Source organism: Lonchura striata, chromosome 1 (assembly GCF_050655825.1).
Source record: "Lonchura striata isolate lonStrDom1 chromosome 1, ASM5065582v1, whole genome shotgun sequence".
In the NCBI taxonomy this organism is placed as follows: domain Eukaryota; kingdom Metazoa; phylum Chordata; class Aves; order Passeriformes; family Estrildidae; genus Lonchura; species Lonchura striata.
Window position 1 is genome coordinate 63,728,855 of NC_140703.1, and position 24,375 is coordinate 63,753,229.

Below are 24,375 nucleotides of genomic sequence, written 5' to 3' on the forward strand. Positions count from 1 at the left end.
CATTCTTAACTGTGACAACATTTTGTCTTCTTACATATAAATACACATTATAGGTTTACACAGATCTTGTGGGTCACTAATTAGCTGTTCTCTACAGAAAATAACATAAATGCTAGGTCATGTAACCTATCAAGCTAGAAATTAGAATAGTATTCTGCTGGAAATGGAAAGACCATTTCCACAAGCTCTAAAAAAGCTTAACACACACATACACTACAATACTGTTACACTTTGTTTAGCACAGTCATTTTGCACTTCATTTAGAGAATGTCAGGTATACACAATTTGGGTAGGTACAAGTAAAATGGATGGGGGAAAGAAATCCAATACAGTGATGATTAAAAAAAAATATTTCTGAAACAATGATACTGTAAAATACTTTGTTAGCTCTTATTTTGTACAATGTGTGGTTTGTTTATTCAGACCTCTGCTATTAAACTTAAGTAAGCATTTTAGCAACTAATGCAAAGGTGAAACTCTTCTTCAAAGTTAACTGGCAATCCAGATGTCCACCAAGACACATCTCCAGTTGACTTCTACTGCCATCAGAGGAAAATTGAATATAGTGGGGTTCAGCTTTGAAACTCTTAGAGGGAAACCACATGCTTCTATTTGTTACAGCAGTGAAAGGGGAACCTGAGCAAGGAAATTAAGAGGCAGTTCCCACTGACAAGGCACATAGCCAAGAAAATTCCTTATCAGCCAGTGCTAAGAATTGTATTAGAAATGTTAGAACGGCCACAAACATGGAGATAATGGGAATGCCTGGCTGTGAAAGCACCAGAACAAAAAGGGCAGAGAAGGGCTGTAAGCATGGCAGATATCCATGGCATATAGGTCAGCAGATGTAAGATCCCAGGACACAGCTGCCTGAGGATTCTCACCATGCAAACATCAGATGACAAACAGCAGTGAGTCAGCCCTGAGAGCTTGCCAGGGTGGGACAGGATGAAGAGGCCAGTCACCCTCAGCTCCTGGAGTATGCAAAAAGGCACAACCAACACCAGCACAGAGTCACCTAACTAAAAACAACCCAGGAGGCCCGATAGCCAGCATTCTTTTTCCTGTGTCATCACAAGGAAACCTGCTCAGGCCTCCTGAAAAGTGCCAGGATGCTGGAGAGACTACTTGTCACTTATGAAAAAGTGGCTTTGAAAGTGCACCTGAAATTTGTTTTGTTTAAAAGTAAAGAAACCTTTTCCTCCTGTAAGGCTTCACTTTATGCTTTGGTACAACATTGCTACAGTGTTGTAACTCTATTCCAAAGAGACCCAGACATTTAGGTCAAAAAATCCCAAACCTCCCAAAAAGCCACACAATAACAAATGCACAAACCCTCCAAGAACAACAACAAACAAAACCCCCAAACCACAAACAAGCCAAAACAAATACACGAAAAGAACCTCCCCCAAAAAAAAAAACAAAACCAAAAAAGAAAAAAACAACCCAAAAGAACCCCAAAAAAACCAAACCAAAACCAAACAACAACCAAGAAACCAAACAAAAATTCCAACAACCCCCCAGCAATTTTATTAGAAGCCATTATGGGATTAAATTGTAGCTAAGAATGAGCTCTCTGGTGTCAATGCTGTATACATAACTTTTTCTAGTCAAGGCCAGCAAGACAGATCTTAATGCTAGTCAAATATCTGAGATCCAGCAATTTGTCTCTTCAGAAGACCAGGTCACAATCACTTGTGATGAGACTGAATGCTTGTAGTCAATTCAGAACACAGGAATTTGGATCTCTCAATTCTTAGTAGTCTACTTAAGGGCATCAAAGAAATCTTCAGAGCTCCTCAACTCAAATCTCCAAATTCAAACTTGGATTTTCCACCCAGAGCCACTGGACAGTCACACACAGAAATTACACAAAAAAACCCTCCCCAAACCTGAGGCCATTCCCCATAGAAATAAGCCACATCAATAAAAAAGACAATTATTTAGCCCTGCCCTCAGGTTTTAGCAATGTTTTACCATTCCACATTACCACTTACATATGCATAACATGTCATTATGACTACGCTTCCCGGTGTAAATTTTTGTGAGGAACTATGTTTAGGCTTCAAACACATGCAACTGTGTTTTTATGAGCTCGCGGTTCCATTTAGAAGGTGCCAGAACAAAAACACCTCTGGAGCTCACCTACGGAGAGCAGGCGCCACATGACAGCGGGGGTGGCGAAGCAGGCGAACACATCGTCCGTGCAGGCGAAGTGGGTGAGGTGGGGGAAGGTGACGGACTGCCCCCGGCACTGGCCCCACATGTACACCTGGCCGCTCTGCGTCTTGGCCGCCGACGTGTGCGCCGAGTGGCAGGCGGCGATCTCCACAACCCTGAACTCACAAGCAAACAAAAGGAGAAAAGCAAGTCACTTTCAAGAGAAAAACGCAATGAATAAGCTCATTGCTTCCTGTCCTTCTCTAGTGCAAGATATACTTTTAAGCATGCATGTAAGCAAGAATGCTTTCTGGTCACACATAGCAAAATTAAAAGGACTGGCAGTGTTTCTGCAAACAGCGTGCACTCCAAGTTTCTCTTTGGAAAAGCATCTTGGGAGTGAGCAGCCAGAGCTGTAGCAGAGCCCTGTATCTGCTGCAGCACATGTTCTGCTGACCCCTCAGCTCTCTCAAGCAAAGCCAGATTGAGTTCCAAGTCTCTGAATGTCCTCGGTGGTGCTGGGCAATAAGGTGACTAGCTGTATTAAGCTGTAGAGAACAAATACTTGGAAATGATTAAGACAATAAGGAGGCATTAAAAAAAAATTAAAATTGCATTTTGGCTTATAATTGAAAGACAATGAAAGGCTTTTTTCTGTTTGTTTATTGGTAACAGTTACAAACCAACAAGTTAAACATACTTCTTCTTACTCATATTATTGTTATTACTTATGTTTAAAGGATTTCCATTTTGAAAACTAAAATTTAGAACCAAACACTACTTAAAGCTGTTTCTAAGTGTCCTTTAGCTAGGCTATGTCTCTAATCCCAAGACTGATTTAAGAGTTCAGAACTCCCACTGTGTACAGCATTACACAATCCACTGTTTTGCAGTCTGAACTACTGCTTGTTTACTTGTGTTCTCAGCTGCCTGGGGATAATGGCAGGAGAACAACTTGTTTAAAGCTGTATGCACAAATCTTGCAGGCTTTAGTGAGGCAGTATTTTCACTGACACTAGGAATTCATATTCTGACCAACAAAAGCCAAAGGCAGCATGCAACATTAAAACTTGTATTAAATTCTTATTGTAACATTTTAAAAGTGTCTAGAAAAACAATCAGTAACATTTGAAGCAAAACCACAAGTGCACACATAGAAATAGCAATGTTCAAGATCAGGCCATGTCTCATCAGCACAGCAGAGATGCCACTTCTGCACAATGACACACTCAGACACAGGGTTAACAGGGACATCTCACTTTCCTTCTTATTCACAACAGGAGCCCAAAATCAAGATTTCTGACCATGTACATACATGGTTTTACAACAGCAACAGAAACAACTGCCCCACTGTCCCTCAAGGACCTAGAGGAAAATATTTAACTTGCAAAAATAAAATCTTTACTTTTAGGCAACAATACCAAGAAAGAACTCCTCCCTTTCTCTCCTGAATTATGAGTCAGATTTAATGGCAGAAATAACACAAATTGCAGATGTCCACACTTCACTTTTTCCAAGTATATTTCTTGTCAAAAGTAGCATATTAAAATACAATTTATATTCACAGACAATAAAGCCTTTATTGTTGATTTCGAGCAATGAAACTACACCACTGAAGGGAAACTGCAATTAAAGCCTGTAAAGTACAGTGTGAGCTGAAGCAGGAAATAGAATATCCAGGCTCAGAATGCTCAGTTTCTCTTTCACAGGGATGGTTATGGGACAGATTCAAGCAGTTTCAGTGAAAATTCTGTTCACATTTAGCAGATGAACCATTGCAAAAATTATAGGCTCCTCCCCAAAAAAAAAAAAAAAAAAAAAAAAGGATTAAAAGATACCATAATTTTATGTAGTTCTTCTGTGAGTATGTCAACCAATGTCTGATTGCAAGACTGTAAGTATTACCTGTCCTTATCCACAATAACTGTTGTAGGGTAAGACTGGTTACTTTTATTCCCAGTACCTAACTGGCCATATGAATTGGCTCCCCAGGCATATATCTGACCTTCATCTGTTAGCACTAATGTATGTGCATAGCCACAGGCAACCTGTAAGGAATAACAGAAAAAAAGAAAATCTCAATTTATGTAATAGTAAATTAATACACATCAACGCTTATGCTCTAGGTTAATGCCATTGATTCTATACTCGTGTAAAAATTAAAAATACAGGTAAGTTTATTAAAAATGGAAGAAAAGTAGATGAGCTGAAAAACATTTACCAATGAGAAACCCTGACAGATAATTTCAAAAGCAGAGTAAAAAGAATAGCTAGAAACTGAGAAAGAAGGAAATCTATATGACAAATTTGAACAATGTGCAGAAAAGTGAAGATTGTCTGTCTTATATTGACCTTGCTCCATGGACAACTGCTCCAATATGAATACCTTCACAACTGGAAAAACAGCTAAGGTCTCCCTGTCTGATCTTTTCATCCCTGACTGACAGCCACACAAAACAGATGCTTGCCTGTGCCAGCTCTCCTGCTCAGAGGACCCTCTGCTGAGGTAAGACCCCATCCCTGGAAGTGTTCAAGGCCAGGTTTGTTGGGGCTCTGAGGAACCCAGTCTAGTGGAAGGTGACCCTGCCCATGGCAGGGGATGGAACTGGATGGTTTTCAGGGTTCCTTTCAACCCAGGCCATTCTGTCATTCTCTAAACTTACATCACTGGAAGAAAACTCTCACAGTATGGGCTGAGAACCACACAAGATAAGCAACAAGAGCAATCAGCCAGAAAAGAGGGGGAAGAGACAAAACTCTCCATTTTGATGGCAGCACACAACTGTATCAACTCACAACTTCTCCCAGAAACCATCTTGGTCCTGCTGAGCTGCCTCCTCACATCAGATTGTTCTAAAAATCAGTTTCATATATGCAGCACATCAGATTGTTCAAAAAATCCACTTCATATATGCAGCACATGCCCCACATACAAACAGATACACAGTGGCAACACTACAAGCAGCATTCTTGCTTTGCAGGGGTTTGTGTAGCTTAGGAGAAATAGACATCTACCAAAAACAATTTACATTGCTCATAACTAGCTCACCTATCTTTACATTATCTGCAAAGATACACATACTCCATACATATACTCCACTGACATCCACGAAGCATGTGATGTACTTCAAGTGAAATAAACCATCAAGTTATTTATTGACTGGAGATCTACAACATGGTATTAATCGATATCAAGTAAATGAAGTGGATGCAAACAGAATCTAAGCCAAATTTGCTGGAGCATTCACTCTTTAAACAGAAGAATAAATAGAGGGGAACATAATACTCACTTTATTAAGTTACTATCAAACAGTAGTTGCTATCAGCAAAGCTACTGTCTACATCCTAGGCACTGAATACAAAATGATGTCATTTAATGAGTTTCTTTTAAAATACTTTAAAAATCCACAGCTTTCCTGAGTAAATGCAATAAATAGGATCCAAAGTTCAAAATGCTCTTGCAAATTCTCACTAGTTACAAAACCAATGTCTTCTAACATCTAGCTTGTATAATTTTCCTGTCAGTATCCTCTATTTCACATGAATCAATTAAGAACTTCCAGTATCAGTCTGCAGTCACTGTAAATATTTCTTATTAGCCAAAAGAAGTTATCGGTTTGCTAGTTACACTGGTGGCAGCCCTGCTATTTGGTAAAGTGCAATAACTCCAAAGGTCAAGTCTAACTGTGGAATCATACCAAATGTTAACCAAATGTAGTGGAGGCAATTTATTCAGACTCCAAACATCAGTAAGTAACGGTGGCTGTAGTGCAGTTCTAAAATGAAATTCAATCCACAAGATAGTCAAAATGCTAAACTGCAGCATTTTTCCAGAAAAAAAAAGGTAGATGTTAATGAAGAATGGAATACCTTAGAAAGACACTGTTATTTACTAAAATAACAGCAATATTTTTAAATTAACTTTCACAGGAGGAAAAAGAAGAAAACAAAACAAACATTTTAAATGGTCTAGTCCTCTAAGTAAAATCCTGACCTCACTGAAGTCAATGGTAAAATTTCCACCGAACCCCACAGGGTCACCATTTCTCCTCTGTTGGGAGAGGTCCACTTTAGGACACAGGTGTTTTATTCTGATGTCACTTTAAACAAAGGACTATCTCCTTCAAAGGCAGCAAATGCTGCCTATGGGACTGTGGCTGAGGTTCCTGGAGGGTTTGAGGCGGAGCAGCACAGACATACCCGCTGCACACGAATGCCCTGCAGGGCTGCGATCCGGCACGGCGTGGGCTGGTTGCCGCTGCTGCCCAGCCCCAGCTGGCCATTCCCATTGTACCCCCAGACATAGACCTTGAAACAGAGACAGGGACTTTTAGCTGCTTGCTACTATTCACTTTTTTTGTTTTAGGTAAACACAAACATATTCACACATGTGAATACATATAAATGCATATATACACACACACACACGTTTTTCTTCAAAATGCCAATTATATACTCATCTAGAATTCTTAACTTCCACATTCATGCTCTTTAGGAGTTAGATTATGTAGGACGACAATATTTTAATAGGAAGAACAGAAAATCAGCGACTCATATGGCTGCTTGACAGCACAGAATAAATCCAGCACAATACTTCCCTTCTTCAAAGAGCTGATTTCTCATTCCAAAATCTTCTAACAGAAAGCACACTAGGACAATTATAAAACAGAAGCTGGGCACAACGGTTAGAGTAGGCAGCTTTATATAAAACATAAGAAGGGAAAATAATGATCTCTCATAATTTCAGTGATATTATATTTTAATAGGTAGCTACTGTAATAGCTACTTCATTCCAAACTCAAGTGTTTGGAGAAATAGAGCTAGCATGACATATACTGCCCAACATCATCAGCTCATATGAACAAAATCTAGAACTCTACAACTTCCTTGTATCTTTGCAAAGAGGATAAAAAAGTATGAGAGAGATTTAAGAGGTACTGCAGTACAAAAAATATATGCAATGTACTTGTTTCCTCTTAAGATATGTGAATATGAGCATTGAAAATTAAAATATCATTCAGTGATTATTCTCACATTCACGATTACACATCTCACATACAATACTTCAGATTCTAGTACAGACAATAATTTATTTGTCTATGAATAAAAGACAGCAGTGCTATAATACCAAAGGTTGTTATGAGCAGTATAAGCAGCTAGACTCAAAGGAGTTTGGAAAGGTAAACTTCCTTTCTGAATAATAGCTCATTCTACCAGGTTTGAAATTATCTACATACAAAGTTATTAAATGAAGTAAAATTCAGTCCAAATAGTCACTTAAAATGTCTTACCTCTCCATTTTCCACCACAGCCATAGAGCACATCTGTCCACAAGCTATATTAACAACTATTTTATTTTGTAGGCAGCTGGTAACTCTTCGAGGAATTGGTTGATTTGCTGTTGAACCAGATCCAACCTGGCCTGAGTTATTATAACCCCATGTGTATACCTGTTGCAAAAGAATTGTCACCAAAGATAGCTTTATAATATACAGTTCAAAGTACATATTCAAGAGAGGAAAAAGATGTATGAATAAAAAAATTCATTTTTTATGTGAAAGTGGATGCATTGTTTTACAGACCTTGGAAGATTCATAGGTTTACAAGTGAACTATTTCTAACAAAAATATGCCAACCTAAGCATTTATATATCCCATTCTTTTGGGTTCCTCCATTCAAAGGTAAGAGGGAACATGGTGGCTGCAGTTAATGCTGGAAGAATACATTGCTACTTTCCCAGAACTCAAACTAGAATATCTAAGTGGCATAAATGGTACCTCAAGGCAAATTCCAGGAAACTTTTTACTTTGGCAGGTAAAATTCCTTACAGTGAATGTGATTTACATTAAATGCTTAGTGGCATTAAAGCTGAATGTTCAAGTAGAGTATATAGGAAGGAACTGGCTGCATAATTTATTATTACAAGCAGATGTGGCACAAAACCAGTGCTCTGCACACACTTCAAAACAGCTACACTCTCACAAGTTTCAATTTTTATGAAACATTTGTGTCACATCAGCACTGTAAGGACTGCAGGAAGCAAGGTTTAATGCTAGAGGTGCAGAGCGTTTTTCTGTTTCTCACATATGTGAGTTTCATTATGAGAAAACAGAGACTGGTTCCCACTATACTCACCTCTCCGTCAGAGGTTAACACCATGGAGTGGTGAGAGCCACAGGCAACCTCAATGACTTTCTTGTTCACCAAGTTAGTAGAGACTTGACAGGGAATGAAGCCATGATTTGTTGTACCATTGCCCAACTGACTATAAGCGTTATGACCCCATGTATACACTTCTCCTTCTACAAGAAAAATATAAACAGCTGGATGAAAAATCTCTACTTTTCCAATGAGTACACAACATAAAATTACAAACTAAAAAGTCAAATTCAGTAAAAACATGCATACTTAAGTGTATAAATACATATATGACCTACAGGGCTGTTGAGCCCATGGATGTACCAATGCTACCAGGCTCACACAGTGCTGACCAGAAATCCAAACTGATCGTATCAGCATAATAAGAACAAAGGAAAACATACTGGTGCAAGAAAAGGGATGGCGCAATACAGAAGAGAAAAGGATGGAATGACAGTCAGGGTCCTCAATACAATTTCTTTGTTACTGACAAAGAATCAGAATTTCTTGCCTATGCCCTGGCACAGTTTCCCATTTTGGAAAATTCAAAATATAAACTTTCATTCTCTTACAATATGCCTAGTCCCTAAGGAGGATTCCCTCAGAACTACAAAGGCAAAATATACTACACTAAACCAACACATCCCTGTAATATCTGGTTAAATAAAACAACTGTATCCTATCAAAAGTGAACAACCTCTTCCTCAGTTCACCAGCATGTGAACACAGATTTCAGTAAACATGCAAAACATACAGCAAAGTGGCAATTACGATAATTAACACAAGAATTGTGTAACATATAACAGCCCTCTAAAAGGTAAGTCAAAAAAGGCTGTGCTGAAGAAAAGCTATTCATGCAAATGGAGTTATGAGTAAAAACCAAAGATCAGTGCTTGACCTGGTCTTTGGCAGTACTTCATCATCAGGTTAAGGAGTAGGAGTGTGTCAGTGGGATCTGCCAGTAACAAAGCCCAGAGGAATACAGATGCATACATAAAAAAAAGCAGGCAGAACAGTCTACCACGAAGACTGCAGAAAATCATGGAACACAACTGAATGTAAAAGAACACATTTACAGCATAATTCCCCGCACCTACTTTTAGTCTTAATCTAGAACACTTAAAATTTCCTCTCATTAACAGAGACAGGTAAGTGTGAATATCATCAATTAGGCTTTGTGTTCCTCACTGGGAACACAACATTAATTTTTCCTCAAGAGTAATGTACTTAGTTATGAACATAAAAGCCCCTACCACACTGTGGATAAGCACAGTGCAGGAAGCATGAAGGCTGGAAGGCAACATAATGGGTCCTTAAAGCACATCCAAAAGTATGTACTGGAGGGAAAAGATGCATTTTAGCTGAACGACAGTGTTGGCACAAGAACATAAGGGCAATAATGTAGCCACTAATGCATTTAAGAGCAATCAGAAGTTTCAAACTTAATGGAGAAGTAAAAGAAAAAACCCTTCCAAAAATAGCAACAAGATCAAAGTAGGGCTTGAAAAACTCTTGAAAATAACAAGCTAGCTGACATGTCGTATTTGCCAATTAAAATACTTTTTATTTAACAGCCCAGAATACTCAGCTCTGTCTCTTATGTTACTAGCCCAGACCTTTCACACCTACTGGATGAATTTAAGTGGACTCTCTGAAAAAGCAATATTCGGATCATACTTTACCTTCTGTAGCAAGAACAACATGAGGGCCACTTCCATAACTCAGGCAGGCTATCTTTTTGCCACACAAGGAATCTAACCTCCTTGGTTCTATAGTGCTCTGCATGTCTCCTGTTCCCAAACAGCCACTGCAGTTCATGCCAAGCACAAAAACCTGTTATAAAAGAACCACAGACTCATAACTTAGGTTGCAGAGAGCCTCCTCCAAAAGTCAACTAGTTCACACTAGTGCTCAACAGAGATCTTAACAGATCAGTTGACTCAAGGCCATGTCCAAAAGATTCTTGAACATGTCCCAGGAAAACAAACCTCACAACTGCTTTAGGATTTAACCCCTCTTACGGCAATTTTTTCCTAGTACTGAATCAGAACATGCCGTCTTAAAGTTTGTGTCCACTGCCTCTCATCCTGTCACTATGCACTTGCAACAAATGCCTAACTCCATCTTCTCTTTATTCTCTGATTGTGGCAAGAAACCTTTAATCTAAACCCAAAATATTTCAGTAGCAAACAAAACCATTAGACATTTTTGCATGCAACTTTCTCTAGGTGTACTATTCTACTGCTGGCCTTTAGAATAACTTGATACATAACTGATTAAACATGTCACGTTCATACACACTCTTGGACAATTACCTCATCATTTTCAGTTGCATACAACACTTCATTACCAGCACTGCCAAATACACAGGCTTGACGAATTAATTTGATCTCTTCTGGGGAGCAGAGAGAAAAAATTGGCCATTTCCCAACATCCAGCATCTTCAGGGCTGACAAGAGTGTTGCCTCCAAGGCCTGGTATTATAAAAAAAAGCTATCAAATGCCTGCACAGAAAAATATATGCCTTTGCATAGTAAAAAATTAGATAAACACCACCTTTTTCACATCTCCTTTATCACCACAAACCAGTATTTTAATTCTACAACAGTACTTGAAAGGATGACATTAAATAAACACATAACATATACCATGATCTAGAAATAAAGGATCTATATTAATGGAGAGAAGTATGTAGGAGGTTAAATGGTAAGGTTGCATTTTCACTATATTCATACAACATAAACGCTGTCTTACAGAATTAAATTGAATTCTGCAAGACAGCATTCCAATATAGAGTGTAAAGTGTATATTCAATATTTGAAATCTGTGTATTTTCCCTTGGTGCTAAAATTGCTGTTAAAAAAAAGAAATCATAGAAGTACTCTGCCCAAGAATACACTTATCTTTGAGAAATATATATATTTGTTTTTATATATGCCCTCCAAATTATACAAAGATATGAATAAATTCTAGTTTGGAGTCTGAAGTATGTTATATAAGCCATAAGAATATTTATTTTTCATTTAGTATCACTATGAAAAAATATACACAGAAATACACATAACATTAGAAAATCAAAACTGAGACCCTAAATTAATCCTAAATGAAATTCTTTAGACAAATACCAGCTCATCACTCATTTCTTTATTATATACTTCACAGGAGGGGAAAGAAGGATTGGCCATCTTCGCAGGAAAATAAGCTGCGGTTTTGATCACACCAGTTCATTCACCATCTCCTTGCAGCAAATAACTGACCAATTTCAGCCAAATTTGCAAGTGAAAGGGAAGTAAGATTCTGCTGACACAATCAGCTTGGCAGCAGGCAGCTGGACAAACAGACATTATGTTATGAAATAAGTCAGTGAGCAAGTAGGTCCAAGCTAATCCTAGCAGACACTGTTCCCTGTGACACATAGCAGGGTTATCAGGGACGAAGGACCAGAATCCATATGGAATCAGTCTTCAGTCATCTGCTGCTTGAAGAATAATTTCTTTTATGTCAAGAGGTCACCATTTATTCAACACAGAATTTTAGGCCCTCCTAAGATATAATAACAAATACTGAAAGCATCACAGTCTGTTCTTCCAACTGCATCAGCAAAACTGCATCCCGCTTTTGCTCAAATCTGAAGAAATCTGACATTCAAAAGGACAGCCAGGGTGTCCTTCAATGTTACAGATTCCTTTATTGGAATAACATATTGGTTTCTTTATAATGTGGGCTCTAAATTCCAAGTAGTCAGTGGGTCAGAACCTACCACCTTATATAGAAAGGTTTTTTCTGTAACCTTATTCTACAAAGAACTCATGTCCTCCCCTCAAAATTAACAGGTTAAAAAAACCTTTGAAATTGTAGCATTTCTTAACACTAAAATAATAACACTGAAAGAAAAAAAAAAAACAATTACTCTTATAAAAAGTATCCAAGGAAATACTTATTATACTGATGTTAAAAAAAAAGAAAGAACCAAAAATTTATCAGACAAAAAAAAATTCCATACTCTAAATCCTGTCTCTGGAATTACTAGTTACACTCAACACAGTAAAAGATATTCTTCCACTTTTCAAGTTTCACATTATATTTTGCTTCAAAAATATGAAAACCAGCTTCAACTCTTAGCCTACCAACATTTATAACCCATAAGTTATCAGTTCCCTCATTATATTGCACAGTCATGAATCTCAGATGCTGTATGAATACATTGTTCTAATATTTTGTGGATGACTTAAGCAAGATTTCTTCAGCTAGTATAATTTCTTCCAACCATAGCTTTTGTTTTCTGCCTACCTTGAAAAGTACTTGCATGTAGTGAGCTACTGCCAAATGGAACCTTTTGAGCAGAGCAGTACAGAATTCCCAATACAAATCGACACTGACCTTGGCACCGACTCCTTGAGGAGGAGGTTCATCCTCCATGTGGATTTGTGCTTCTGTCCCCCTGCAGAGAGAGAGACATAGTTAAAATCATATCATATTGCGGCAACAATAATTTCTGAAACTATGCACACTTAATATTAAGCCAGTACTATCTTCTTCTATGGGGCATAAAAACAAGAAGTGCAAAGCTCTCTCAGTTTTGCTTTTACATTCAACTACACAATGATCAGTTAAATAGACTCTGCTTTTCTGTATTCTTACCTAAAATATTAATTCTTGGACAAAACATTTTTTTAAAACAGTCAAAAACTTAATCAGATTGTGATTGGAAAGAAAGATGTTTTATGAGCACCATACTCCAATGTCTTTTCATTGCAGTAAAAATAAATTGAGTAACCTTCCTGACATAATGCTTTAAGACGTTTCTTTCAGCAAAGAAAAAGCACACTGCTCAGAGAATTCAATTTCTGGCTTAAGCCTTCAAATTTACTTATTCCAGTTCCATTTTGAAACCAATGTTAGAAAAACATTTGTGTCTTTTCAGGTTTACTGAGAGCTGCTAAAAAATTCATTCTGCTTCAGAAAATATTGTCAGCCTTGTAAATTACCTGTATAATTTCTATGATGCACATTATCAATAGAAACAGATCTTCAGACCAGATGTTTCTTCACAAATATGCACAACTCTATCCTAAAATTATTTCCTAACATAAAGCCATGCAATTCTGTTTTCAGTAAAACTATAAAAACAAGAAGCAGCTCTGAAGCTGTACAAGCCTCTTTCACTGAACAGTGATGAAAGCTATACATATAATTTTCTTTGAGGTACATTGGTTCAGACATAGCTAAAAATCTGTTTACTTCTCCCATAAAATCATGTCTAAAATTCTGACAGGCTGAATAACATCCAACAAACAAGTTACCATTTTACTGAGTTAATTTTCAGCCTAACACCACATTAAAATTAGTATAAAATGTAACTGCATAAAACTAACTTCCTACTAAAGATGTCTCATATGTAAGACTTCATGTCATGAGACCTAATCCAATTACACAAAATACATTAAATTAGTATGACTTAAGTATGATAAATGTTAATGATTCAACATGTAAGCTACTGAATAAGCAAACAAAAATTATTTTCTTGAAGCAAATAGAAACCTAAATAACTGCTGCAGCTCAACCATACAAAATATGCATAACTGTTAAGCTTAAGCTTTTAATAAAACCCACAAATCTACACACAGAGTCTATTTTACACATCTAGTTTGACACATTACATGAAGAATTCAGCTCATATTTGAAAGTCCACAGTGATTTTGAGCTTAAGGCTCAAACACACAACCAAACTGAAACAACTGGAAGCCAAGTTATGTTCTCCTTCAACTAGAACAGACTAAAAGGCTGACTCGGTCACCTACACATCAGCACCTACTGGTACTTGAGGTGACCTTGGGGATCCCTGAACCAAATGGCACTGGCAGATACGATACAGGACCCACGGGGTACCCACACATCCATGCCAAGCTGGAGCAGCAGCCAAGAACTAAATGGCACCAGACAGGTCTGCCTGTGCAGCTGAGCAGAGCCCTGAATAACCACACAGAGCCTTTCACCAAGCTTTACACCTTCATGGAAATGGGGGAACTTGCTGAGCTCTTGCAGTTAAGCAATTGCTTGTTTTCTTCAACATACTTGTTCAAACAACAAGAATGCAACCAGGTGATCTTTTGTGCATTATCTCTATTTCAAGTAGAAACAACTCCAATAATCAAGGTCTTTGCCTGTAGTACTGAACTGCTCTGACCATTTAATTTTAAGTATGTCTGTAGTCCTACTGTGAAACTGATTATCAAGGCTATCCAATATTTTCCAGCACCAATTTGCAGCGCTCCCTAGCAATGCTGACATGTTACCCACTTCTTGACCATCTTTGGCCTACACTCAGATCCCAACGGAATAATTACTTACTGAATTTTCTAGCTCAAACAAATGCAGAATTCCATATTTCCTTCCTTAAGGCATTTGATACAAAACTGATACCCATGATTCTTCAAGTTCCAGTATTTCACTTCAATTGCAGCTCTTCAGACAAAAGCATAGTTTCACTTAAAAGCAGTTGATTTGTTAGTATAAAAATACATAGAGATCTAACCACCTCAGTCAATTAATAATAAATGTTCCACTTCATTACTTTTCAGACTCCCAACACTTTCCCCTTGACTCTTCAATAACAAAGAGCAGTTCCATGCCCTCCCAGCTCAAAAGCTAGGATGTGTTTTATCTGATACATAACTATGAGAAAATTACCCTGCAACTCCATTTTCAGTTTGCTCTTCAAACATAGACATCTTATTTCTGAGCAACCCTACAGGAGTACACGGGGTGATGTAAATTATGCCAGTTTATTCTTTTATTCAAATTCATGTCTTCACATAAAAGTACATACTGAGTGCCACATATCTGTATCTGCAAAGTTGTTCTTTCTAAAAACCTGTAATTGACTTAAGAGTATATATCCACCTGAGGATCCCAAAAATAAAGACAGAAAAAAATTAAGCCTGTTTAAGAACCATTCTTATCCATATACCTTTAAAATATTAGCAATTATTCATATTTTCCTACTTGCACAAATTTTCTGCCAGAAAAAATAACCATTTTGAAGGCAGTCAAACAAAGAAAAAACAGTACTTTCATCAAAAATGAAAAGACAAAAACCTGTATATTTGAGTAAACCAGGTATATCCTAGCTATTTCAGACAAGTTACTGGGATTGTTTGTCTAATAAATCTTATACTATGTGCACAACTGCTAAAACCCATTACTTTAAAATAGGTAGCAACTACATTTAAAAAGAATGCAATATTTATTTTAGAAAGTAAAAAGGTAAGCCAGAAATATTTCTCATGCCTGAAAACTGTTTATAATTTTCACTATCTGTATTTCCCAAAAGAAATTCTGAACTGCAAATCTAAAGGAGAAAACATCATTACTGTAAACTTCCATTTCTTGAGGACATGCACAGCCTTTTGATGCAAAAATATTTATATTAAACTTCCACAAATCTCGTGTCTGGAATTCAAGTATAATCAAGAATCTGGATAGCACACTCTGGCAGTCTGAGTTTATGACTTGGAAACTGGAAGCTTTGACCCTGGTCCAGCCATGACAGGTCTTTGGGTAAGACACACATTTTTCTGAAGTACACATAAGATTGAGTTAAAGAACATAAATTCTAAATCTGGTTGTCAAGCTTCATTAGCAGTCCAAGACCATTTAACCCTAAATATTTAAACAGGTTCACCAACTCATTTGAACGTAAACATTCTTGTGGATTCTCTCTCTAGGAATTTGGCAAGCAAACAAAAATTTTCAGAACTCTACTTAGTATTTCCTCCCACTTAACTTGAGCATTTATGAACCTCATCTGCTCATTCAAAAGTCTGTCTGCAGCTTCTTCCCCAAGGACTCTAACCACAGGCTCAGGTAAGATTACAAAGAAAAAGTCACAGAGAAAAGGGACTTGATAAGACTTTTAGAAAAGCAACCTAACCTTCTCTGATATTCCTGATTTCTCAGCAGTTTCCTACCAGTAGTCATTACATGATGCTAACTTGTCCAGTCAACTTTGCAGGAGAGATTAGATCAGCAATATTGCCAACATGGACTCCCATTGAACAGGTCATGTTCCTTTCTAGGAAGAATATTTCCAAAATTATCTTCTTTCTCCATGTACAGTGAAATGCCACTACTACACCCAGAGCTGACAATAAACTGACAGAACTCAGCTTGTCATTCATTCTTCCACTGATGTGGCATTTTCTATTACCAAGAAATTGCAGACCTTGACAAACAGCGAGTGGTTGCTTGAAAAACTTTTAACTCCAACTAAAGTATAATCTTCCTTTCTTGCTTCATGATATCAGACTGAATTGTTTGCTCCTGACACAAGTCCCACTGTGTGCCTACTCATTACACAAGCAAACCAACACACAGTTTAGAGGCTAGATCTAAAAAACTCATTATTGGCTCCATCTCCAGAGGCAAAACTTCAGCCAAAAGCATCTTGTCACCTGTCTTTTGGCATGATATCCAGTTCCACCTGTTGGCTCCAGGACCTCCAGCATGACCCCACTGAAGTTTACAGAGATCCACACGCAGCACGCATATTCTAAGTGATGCTAAAACAAGTGCTCATATTAAGTTTCTTCATTTTTTTCATTCCTATTCCAGTTACTTTTCCCCCTTTTGAAATGTATTGTCACCATCACTGATGTAGAATGGTGGACTGTTGACCAGCCAGCAACAACACAGGAAGCAACTGGAAAAAATCATCATCACCACTTACCAGAAAGAAAATATTTAATGCAGCAATAAAAAAATAATCCAAAATACTTTTCTAATTCTATAAACCTTAGAGTCAATCTGGAAAAAATAATACCACACTTTTGGCTATCTATCTACTTGACTTTAAAAAAAGATTGGAAGAAAGAGGCTGTCAACTACTAACAAAGAGAAGCTACATAACAAACAAATAAAAGACAGAAATACAAAGACAAGAAAAGAGTAGTGTTTATTAAAAAAAAAGCCTCCAAGTAGACTTACTAAAATGTCAAAGTCAACAGCTAAAAAAGCCTGGTAAGAAAATGTCAATCAAAATACACTTTCACTTAGAAGTATTTATGTCGGGATCCATCCCCGTACGGGCCACCGATTGTTGGCATCAGTGCTTGCCACCAATGACAGTGGATGGGAACTGCCACTGTTAGTTTTATTGTCTTACTGTAAGACTTTCATACTTTCTCTCTGGGAGTTCCCAGGGGCAGCTCCTCATTGGGCCATCCTTGTTGGACACAGCTGAGCCCTATTAAGGGCAGGCCTTATTGAATACAGCTGTGACCTATTAAAGGCAAGGCTGTTCCTACTCCTTGGTAATTATCCAGCTGCAACTCCTCAGGGATGAGATTGCCTTTGCACTATGTCTATTCCCCTACAATCCATCCTCTCGCATACTTACACTTCCTTTTACACATGCAAAAATACCTTTTGAAGGCAAACAAGTGTTTCAGATCATGGAAACGATGATCTGAATAGCAAGAACTACTTCAAGTGCTGAAAAGTATTACAGGAAGATGCTGAAGTCACTTTCACATAATTACTGGTCTACTTCTTGAGCAAAAGGAAAAAAACATAATGAGCATTATCTCTAGACCCTGAGATGTGTTAGAATAATCAAAAATTTTGGGAATCCCAGATCTCGGGAACAAGATACCATTCCTGCATCAAAATCGAACCTAATGTAACCTAAATCCAACCTAAGGTGCTATAGAAAAACATTTGTTCGCAATTTTGATATGGATAATCCAAGATATTCAGAAAACTAACTTGAAAAGTTCCTTCTCTTTGCTGAATTGTTACCCAAACTCTAAATACACTTTAGTTCCTGTAATCCATACAGAAACACAAACATAAAATACAACTGATGCAACTGTTGGCCCTTGGCTATTTTATATTCTACATAAAACTTCATTTACTATATAACTCATTTGGTAGAATTGATAACTTATCTTCATTTTGACTTTCCAACATGAGAGGTCAAGGAACCAGCTTCAGGGAAACAATATTAATCCAAAGATTTAGTTTAAGAAAAAACCACTTTCTTGAAAACATTGACCATGCAACAGAATGAAACCACTCAGAATAGTGCAGTAAGTAAGCAATATAATAACTTTTTTAATAAGGTTAAGGAATTGTAGTACAGAAAATATTAAAGCTTTAAGAACTTAAGCACCAACAGGTCAGTTGTTCAGGATAAATCATGTACCAGGTGTCAGGTGGCATTGTACCTGCACGTTGGAGCCTGACAAAACCAGAATTCACCTAAGTATATGTATATCAGGTATTATATATCTGGAGCTAAGAATTTTGATCATTAATATTCTTAATGTTGTCTGCCTATGAAGATACTGCATGTTATAGGAGAGAGAGAAAACAGTAAACAGAATGTGCATGAGAAAGGAAAGTTTCCCCACTTCCTCTACCAACAAATGATACTGTTAAATACCCAAATGTACTCTTCCAGCCTTCTGATACTGCAACTACTGGACATTTGGCAAGATCACACATAACACAAAGAGGTTTCTCAACCCTTAAACAATTATTAAGAGACAAAATGTTATTCTTTCAAGGCAAAAGTTGGAGGATCTAACATAGAGTGTCTTGCAAACTGCAACAGATGATATGCATCATGATGCCAAGGCCATTTTATCTCAAATTTATCATTCAGCGGCCTTATTTCTATTATTGTTTTCACTTACATGATTAAAGAAGCTTAAAAAAACCAATTGTCTGTAACTAACTCAGAATTACTTTTGATAGTTCTTACTGCCAAATTGGCAGGTTACCTCTTCACTTTCACTTTGTTTAACTATTCTTTTTCTAGTCTTTATTTCTAAAATCCTTTTTGATGGTTATAAGTTTTTTTCAATACACCTTTTAAAATTTTTTTTTTTTGGGCATAAATCCCAAATGGATTCTACCTTTGGCATAAAACAGCTTTCTAGGACCCTCAGGACTCCTGTATAACCATCACTAATTAATCATCTTGATTTTTCCATGTTTCTAAAACTAAGAATTTCAAATCTGTTTAGTCAGCTATTTTATTTCTATTTATTTAATCTAAATAAAAATGTGATCCAAGATCACAAGCTGACTAATGAACTACCTTTTCCCAAAATTTTTACACCGCTTACCTGAAAGCAAGTCTAAGGCAACTCAGTGCCTATTGGGCAAGCTTACAGCAGCTGTATGTATGATCATCTGGATCACTGTGTGTTTAAATGATGCCATCATCTGTATCTCTTGGCTGTTCAGCCTGGAGAAGAAGAGTCGCCAGGGAGACCTCGCTGTGGCCTTTCAGTACTTAAAGGGAGCTTATAAAAAGGAGGGAGAGTAACTTTTTATACAGGCAGAACAAGGGGGAATGGATTTAAATTACAAGAGAACATATTCGGATCAGATCCCAGGAAGAAATTCTTAATTCAGATGGTGGTGAGGCCACAAATGGCTTGCTGAGAGAAGTTGTGGATGCCTCATCCCTGGCAGTGTTCAAGGCCACTGGATGGGGTCAGGGGCAACCTGGTCTAGTGAGTGGCATTCCTGCCCATGGTGGGGGGCAGGAGGTGGAACCAGATCTTTAAGGTCTCTTCCAAACCAAACAGTTCTTCTACAATCTAAGAAAGAAATCCAGAATTTCTGACAGTATCTCTCAGTACGTGATATTCTCGTCCAAATCCAACTCCTGTGGTCTATAGCAGACACCATCAAAAGCTCTTAGAATTTGCTTGTTTCAAAGCAATGATATGCTTGAATGTTTTTCTTTACCCACACAGTCTCTTCCTGCTACTTTACGGTCCATCACATCATTCACATCCTACATAATTCTGTCACATTTACTTCCTCTATCTGGACAGTATTACCTCAGAATTCTATCAACACTGAGCAGGACAATTACTTCTAAATGTTTCCTTTATGCTGTGTTTGCTTTCACATCCTCCAACATGGAATCATAGAATGATTTGGCTTGGAAAGGACCATATACATGATTTTGTTCCAACCCTTACAATGGGCAGGGAGATCTTCCACTAGATCAGGTTGCTCAGAGCCTCATCCAACTTGGCCTTGAACACCTTCAGGGATGGGGCATCAACAGCTCTCTGGGCAACCTGTTCCAATACCTGACCAACCACAGTGAAGATTTTTTCCTAAAATCTGATCTAAATATACTTCCTTTCAATTTGAACCTGTTCCCCCTTGTCCTGTCACGACATTCGCTTGTGAACAGTCTTGCCCCATCCTTCCTGGAAGTCCCCTTCATGCACTGGAAAGCACATCGGTTCACCAGCCCAAAGAGCTTCTGATGGTGCACAAGCATCACTCTCTACAGACTTTACTCTATTCGTAACCTGAGTAAAACCTCTTTGCTGACTGTGCCTGACATTAGCAATTTCACTTGCCCAAGGAAACGCCATGAGATCGTCCCATCTCCCACACAACAAACAAACGGTGACTGGTTTCCAAAGTACCCCTTCTTTCCTTAAAGCCACAAGCGGGCACCCGGCTGTGGTGCGGCCACCACCATCACATCCCTGCGCACCTGCGGGCAGCGCGCTCCGGCACCACACAGGCGTGACTCCTGACCGAAGCGGAGCGCACGCAGACGGACCCACAGACACAGAGCAGACGCACAGACAGACACACAGACATCCGCGTCATCGGCCATGTACGGACCGGCTGCCCGAGAAACGAGGCCGCGGGGAGCGCAGCCCCAGCCCGGCCCAGCAGACGCAGCGCGGGCGGCCGCGCCCTGCCCGGCCCCGCGCCCACCGCCGGCCGCCAGGGAGGGGAGCACAGGGAAGGGAAGGGAAGGGGGAGAGGCACAGGGAAGGAGGGGGGGAGAGGCACAGGGAAGGAGGGGAGCCAAGCCCCTTCCCTCCCTTTCCCACCCCCGCTTACCTCCCTTCCCCGCGGCGGCGGCGGCTCCTCCCCCGCCCCGGCGAGCCAAGGGAAGATGCTGCCGCGCTCGGGCGCCTCCTCAGCGCCGAGCCCGCAGGGAGAAGGGAAGGGGAGGGAAGCGGCTGGCACCTCCCAGGATCCACCCACTGCAGCAGGCGCCTGGAGAGCGGCGCCGCTGTCCTCGGCGCTGCTGGCTGCCGGGGAGAGCTGCGGGAGAGGCGGGAGCGCTGCCGGGGCCTGGCCCAGGGGATGGCGTGGCTGCTTCGGGAAGAGTCATGCCCAGAGCGAGCTCGGCGCCGCGGGAGACACCACCCCTTCCCGGCTCCGAGCCGCGGAACCCATCAGCTTGGAAAGACCTCTGAGGTCCTGAGCCCAACCTCTATTCAGCTGGACCGGGGCACTGAGTGCCACATCCAGTCTTTCCTAAACACCTCCTGGGACGGTGATTCCAGCAGGTCCTGGGCAGCTCATTCCAGGCTGGTGCCTGGGCCAAAATAGACGTGTCAGCCACACACTGGGAGACACATAGTCAAAGGGGAATGTCAAATATTGCTATGCTGTTCAATCTAAAATAATTTTTTTTTTTTCCCGAAGGAAGTTAGGACATATTTAGTATTCTGTATCTCCTATGGCTTATGTTTAAAATTAAGCACCCCCAAAGAGGATGCACTTGGTAAGTTTTCCTAAAAGCAACAACCTGGCTGTTATGCCTGGTGTGTCTCTTACCGTGAGTGTGACAATTGTCTATTATTTTGCTGTGAGAAATACTCAAAGACTCTTGCTGCCATACCCAATGATATTGTTACATTATTACAGTAGAAACCTTATTCAGAAGAAGGAAGTTTGCTCTGGAGCTAAGGAACTCCCATCAAAAACTAAATTCCCTTATGGCTTAGGGAAGGTCTCAGTTTTTCTTGTGAGAATGACAGCTTCATAAGGACGTTTTGACATTTTAAAGACTGATGTACTCAAATGCAAGCCTTTGGCTGTCCAAAAACAAGGTTTGTGTAAGTACCTAAAGTTGCAAAAACCCTGTTGTTAGAGTTACCAAGGGAGCAGAGATTCCATACATGTATGTTCTCCCTACTTGCTCTGTTGCATGGGAGTCTCATTCTATGGGCTACACGTGCCTTTCCATCCCATGTTTCACTTGTATCATACATGGAGTGCCCGCAGCTCTGTGCCGACTACCAGCGCTCTTCCCTGATGTGCTCCTCAGTGCACGGAATCAAAGACTCCCAGAATGGTTTGGGCTGGAAGCTGAGGCTATTAATATTCAGATTGGCGGTAAAGCAAAGAGTAATTGTCCCCTAAAAGAATTGTGTGTATTGATTCTGCATATTTTAAAACAATATTGGTTATTTTTCTAGGAGTTATGCTCGATTTGATTCGCGGAAGTGCTGTGTATTGTGTTAGGCTGAAGGTTGCACTTAGAAGCAGTGGGACAGGTGGTGTATTTGATCCTCTGAAACAAAATGCAGTTTGATATGGTAATGTCCCTAAATCTACAAGCAATAGATGTGGACCTACAAGCACAGAAACTGCATTCTGAAACATTTAACTAAGGGATTGAGTTCAGTGAACAACAGCTGAATGCCAGAGGATGTAGAAGGGAAAAAGACTAATTTTATTCATGAATGTGCCAAAACAGGAATCAACAGTAATTGAAAGGTAATTTGCATCCAGTAATTAGTATCTTAGACCAGTTATTAGGACACTGCATATGATGCTACTATGCATTTGGTTAGGGATGTTGAAAATGGGATAGGCTGCATGAAGATGATCAATGGTTTGAAAATAAGACATAGCTAAAGGGATTATTTGTTTGGTTTATTAGAAAGAGTTTAAAGGTAATTTCTGTTTATAGCTTCCTTACAAGGAGAAAATATTAAGTACTGAGTGGCATTTTAATTTAATGGAAAAGAAAAAAACATAAGAAGCACTAGAGATGTATTAAAGCCTCAGGAGTTCAAGCTAGAAATGGTGCACAAATTTCTGACAGTGAAGGTGGAAAGTGGTCTCCATTATGTATGCCTTCAAGTAAAAACCTGATCCAGTTATTTCTGCCTTTCCTTACATGCCATTTGTTGAACTCCTGTCTCATTTTCTTCCTTTAATTTGAACTGTCCCTGGGTTGTTTTTCTTCTTTCCTAAATGTAATGCCAAATTTAGAACTCAGCAGCAATGAATGGAAGGGAATTGAAATGGAAAGGAATGCTCATTGCAGGGGGTTTAGTCTAGATGACCTTTAAAGGGCCCTTCCAACCTAAAACTATTCTATGATTGTATCATTCTAATATGTGCCTGTCTCATCCTACAAGCAACTTTTAGATCCTTCCAATATTTCAGTTAATGACTAGGATGATGCTCATTCCATTTCTTTTTGACATGAAGCTGGGAAGGACTGATGATGCACTGCAAGGAAGTGCAATTATAGTTTGTACAGTAGCATCACATCATTGCAAAAGAGGTAACTTCATAATGAGATGTCCAAAAATAGTATCTTAAGGCAGAAAAGAAACATTGCCAGGTTGTGAGAAAATTATATTGCAAAGAGCAAGGAGAATTTTTGATTACTGCATAATCAGGAAAAATAGCAAAGGAGATTCAGCTTTGGCAATAAACTGCTCTCACAGTGATAATAAGGAAGTTGGGAATTGATTGCCCAGTGAAGTTGTAGTTTCCATTATTTGAGATTGTAGGTCAAAATTAAAGTAACTTTTGTTGATCCTAATTCAGGTCATGAAAATTGATCAGATAACCTGTTGAAGTTCTTTCCACTTTTAGGATTCTATCATTTGTTCCATTGTACAATAAATTAGTTCCATTGTAAATGGAAAAAAAAAATGCAATAAGTGGTATAGAACCTGCAGTTAAAATAGCAACAAACAACAGTTTTTAATCAAGGCCAAATGTCTTTTATATGAATGTTGATTAATAAAAAGATTATTTCACAATAACCTAATTTTTCCAAATACTCAAGCAGTTTTAGTGGCTGAATTCTCTGTAAAAAGCCATTAAAGTTCTCTGTTCTTTTTTGGGAGGATAGACTATTTTAAGTAACAGACTACAAGTTAGATGTCATATGGCTGATAGAACAAATCTAGGAAGAATTGTTTATTATGCTTCTATTTTCAGTAATGTCTTATAGGTTGATCCTGACAAGTATTTGTTTATATCCAA

The 24,375-nt window shown here is 38.8% G+C and overlaps 1 protein-coding gene across 14 annotated transcripts in view; it reads right to left on the reverse strand.

Moving 5' to 3' along the window:
- The window catches only part of LOC110469558 (RCC1 and BTB domain-containing protein 2), a 32,995-nt gene extending 11,670 nt beyond the window's left edge, over positions 1-21,325 (reverse strand). For 6 of the 14 annotated variants that reach the window (XR_014954738.1, XR_014954726.1, XR_014954736.1 and 3 more), the window contains exons 1-8: positions 12,589-12,739; positions 10,614-10,772; positions 9,981-10,131; positions 8,296-8,462; positions 7,452-7,610; positions 6,361-6,468; positions 4,066-4,208; positions 2,146-2,336 (exon numbers count right to left, since the gene is read on the reverse strand). Coding sequence is in view for 11 of the 14 variants with exons in the window: in XM_085577719.1 (XP_085433845.1) it covers positions 2,146-2,336; positions 4,066-4,208; positions 6,361-6,468; positions 7,452-7,610; positions 8,296-8,462; positions 9,981-10,131; positions 10,614-10,772; positions 12,589-12,717 (1,207 nt within the window). In the remaining 3 variants the exon portion in view is untranslated. The other 8 variants (XM_021528422.3, XM_021528424.3, XM_021528425.3 and 5 more) reach the window with 8 other exon arrangements.
- Positions 21,326-24,375: the final 3,050 nt, after the last annotated feature.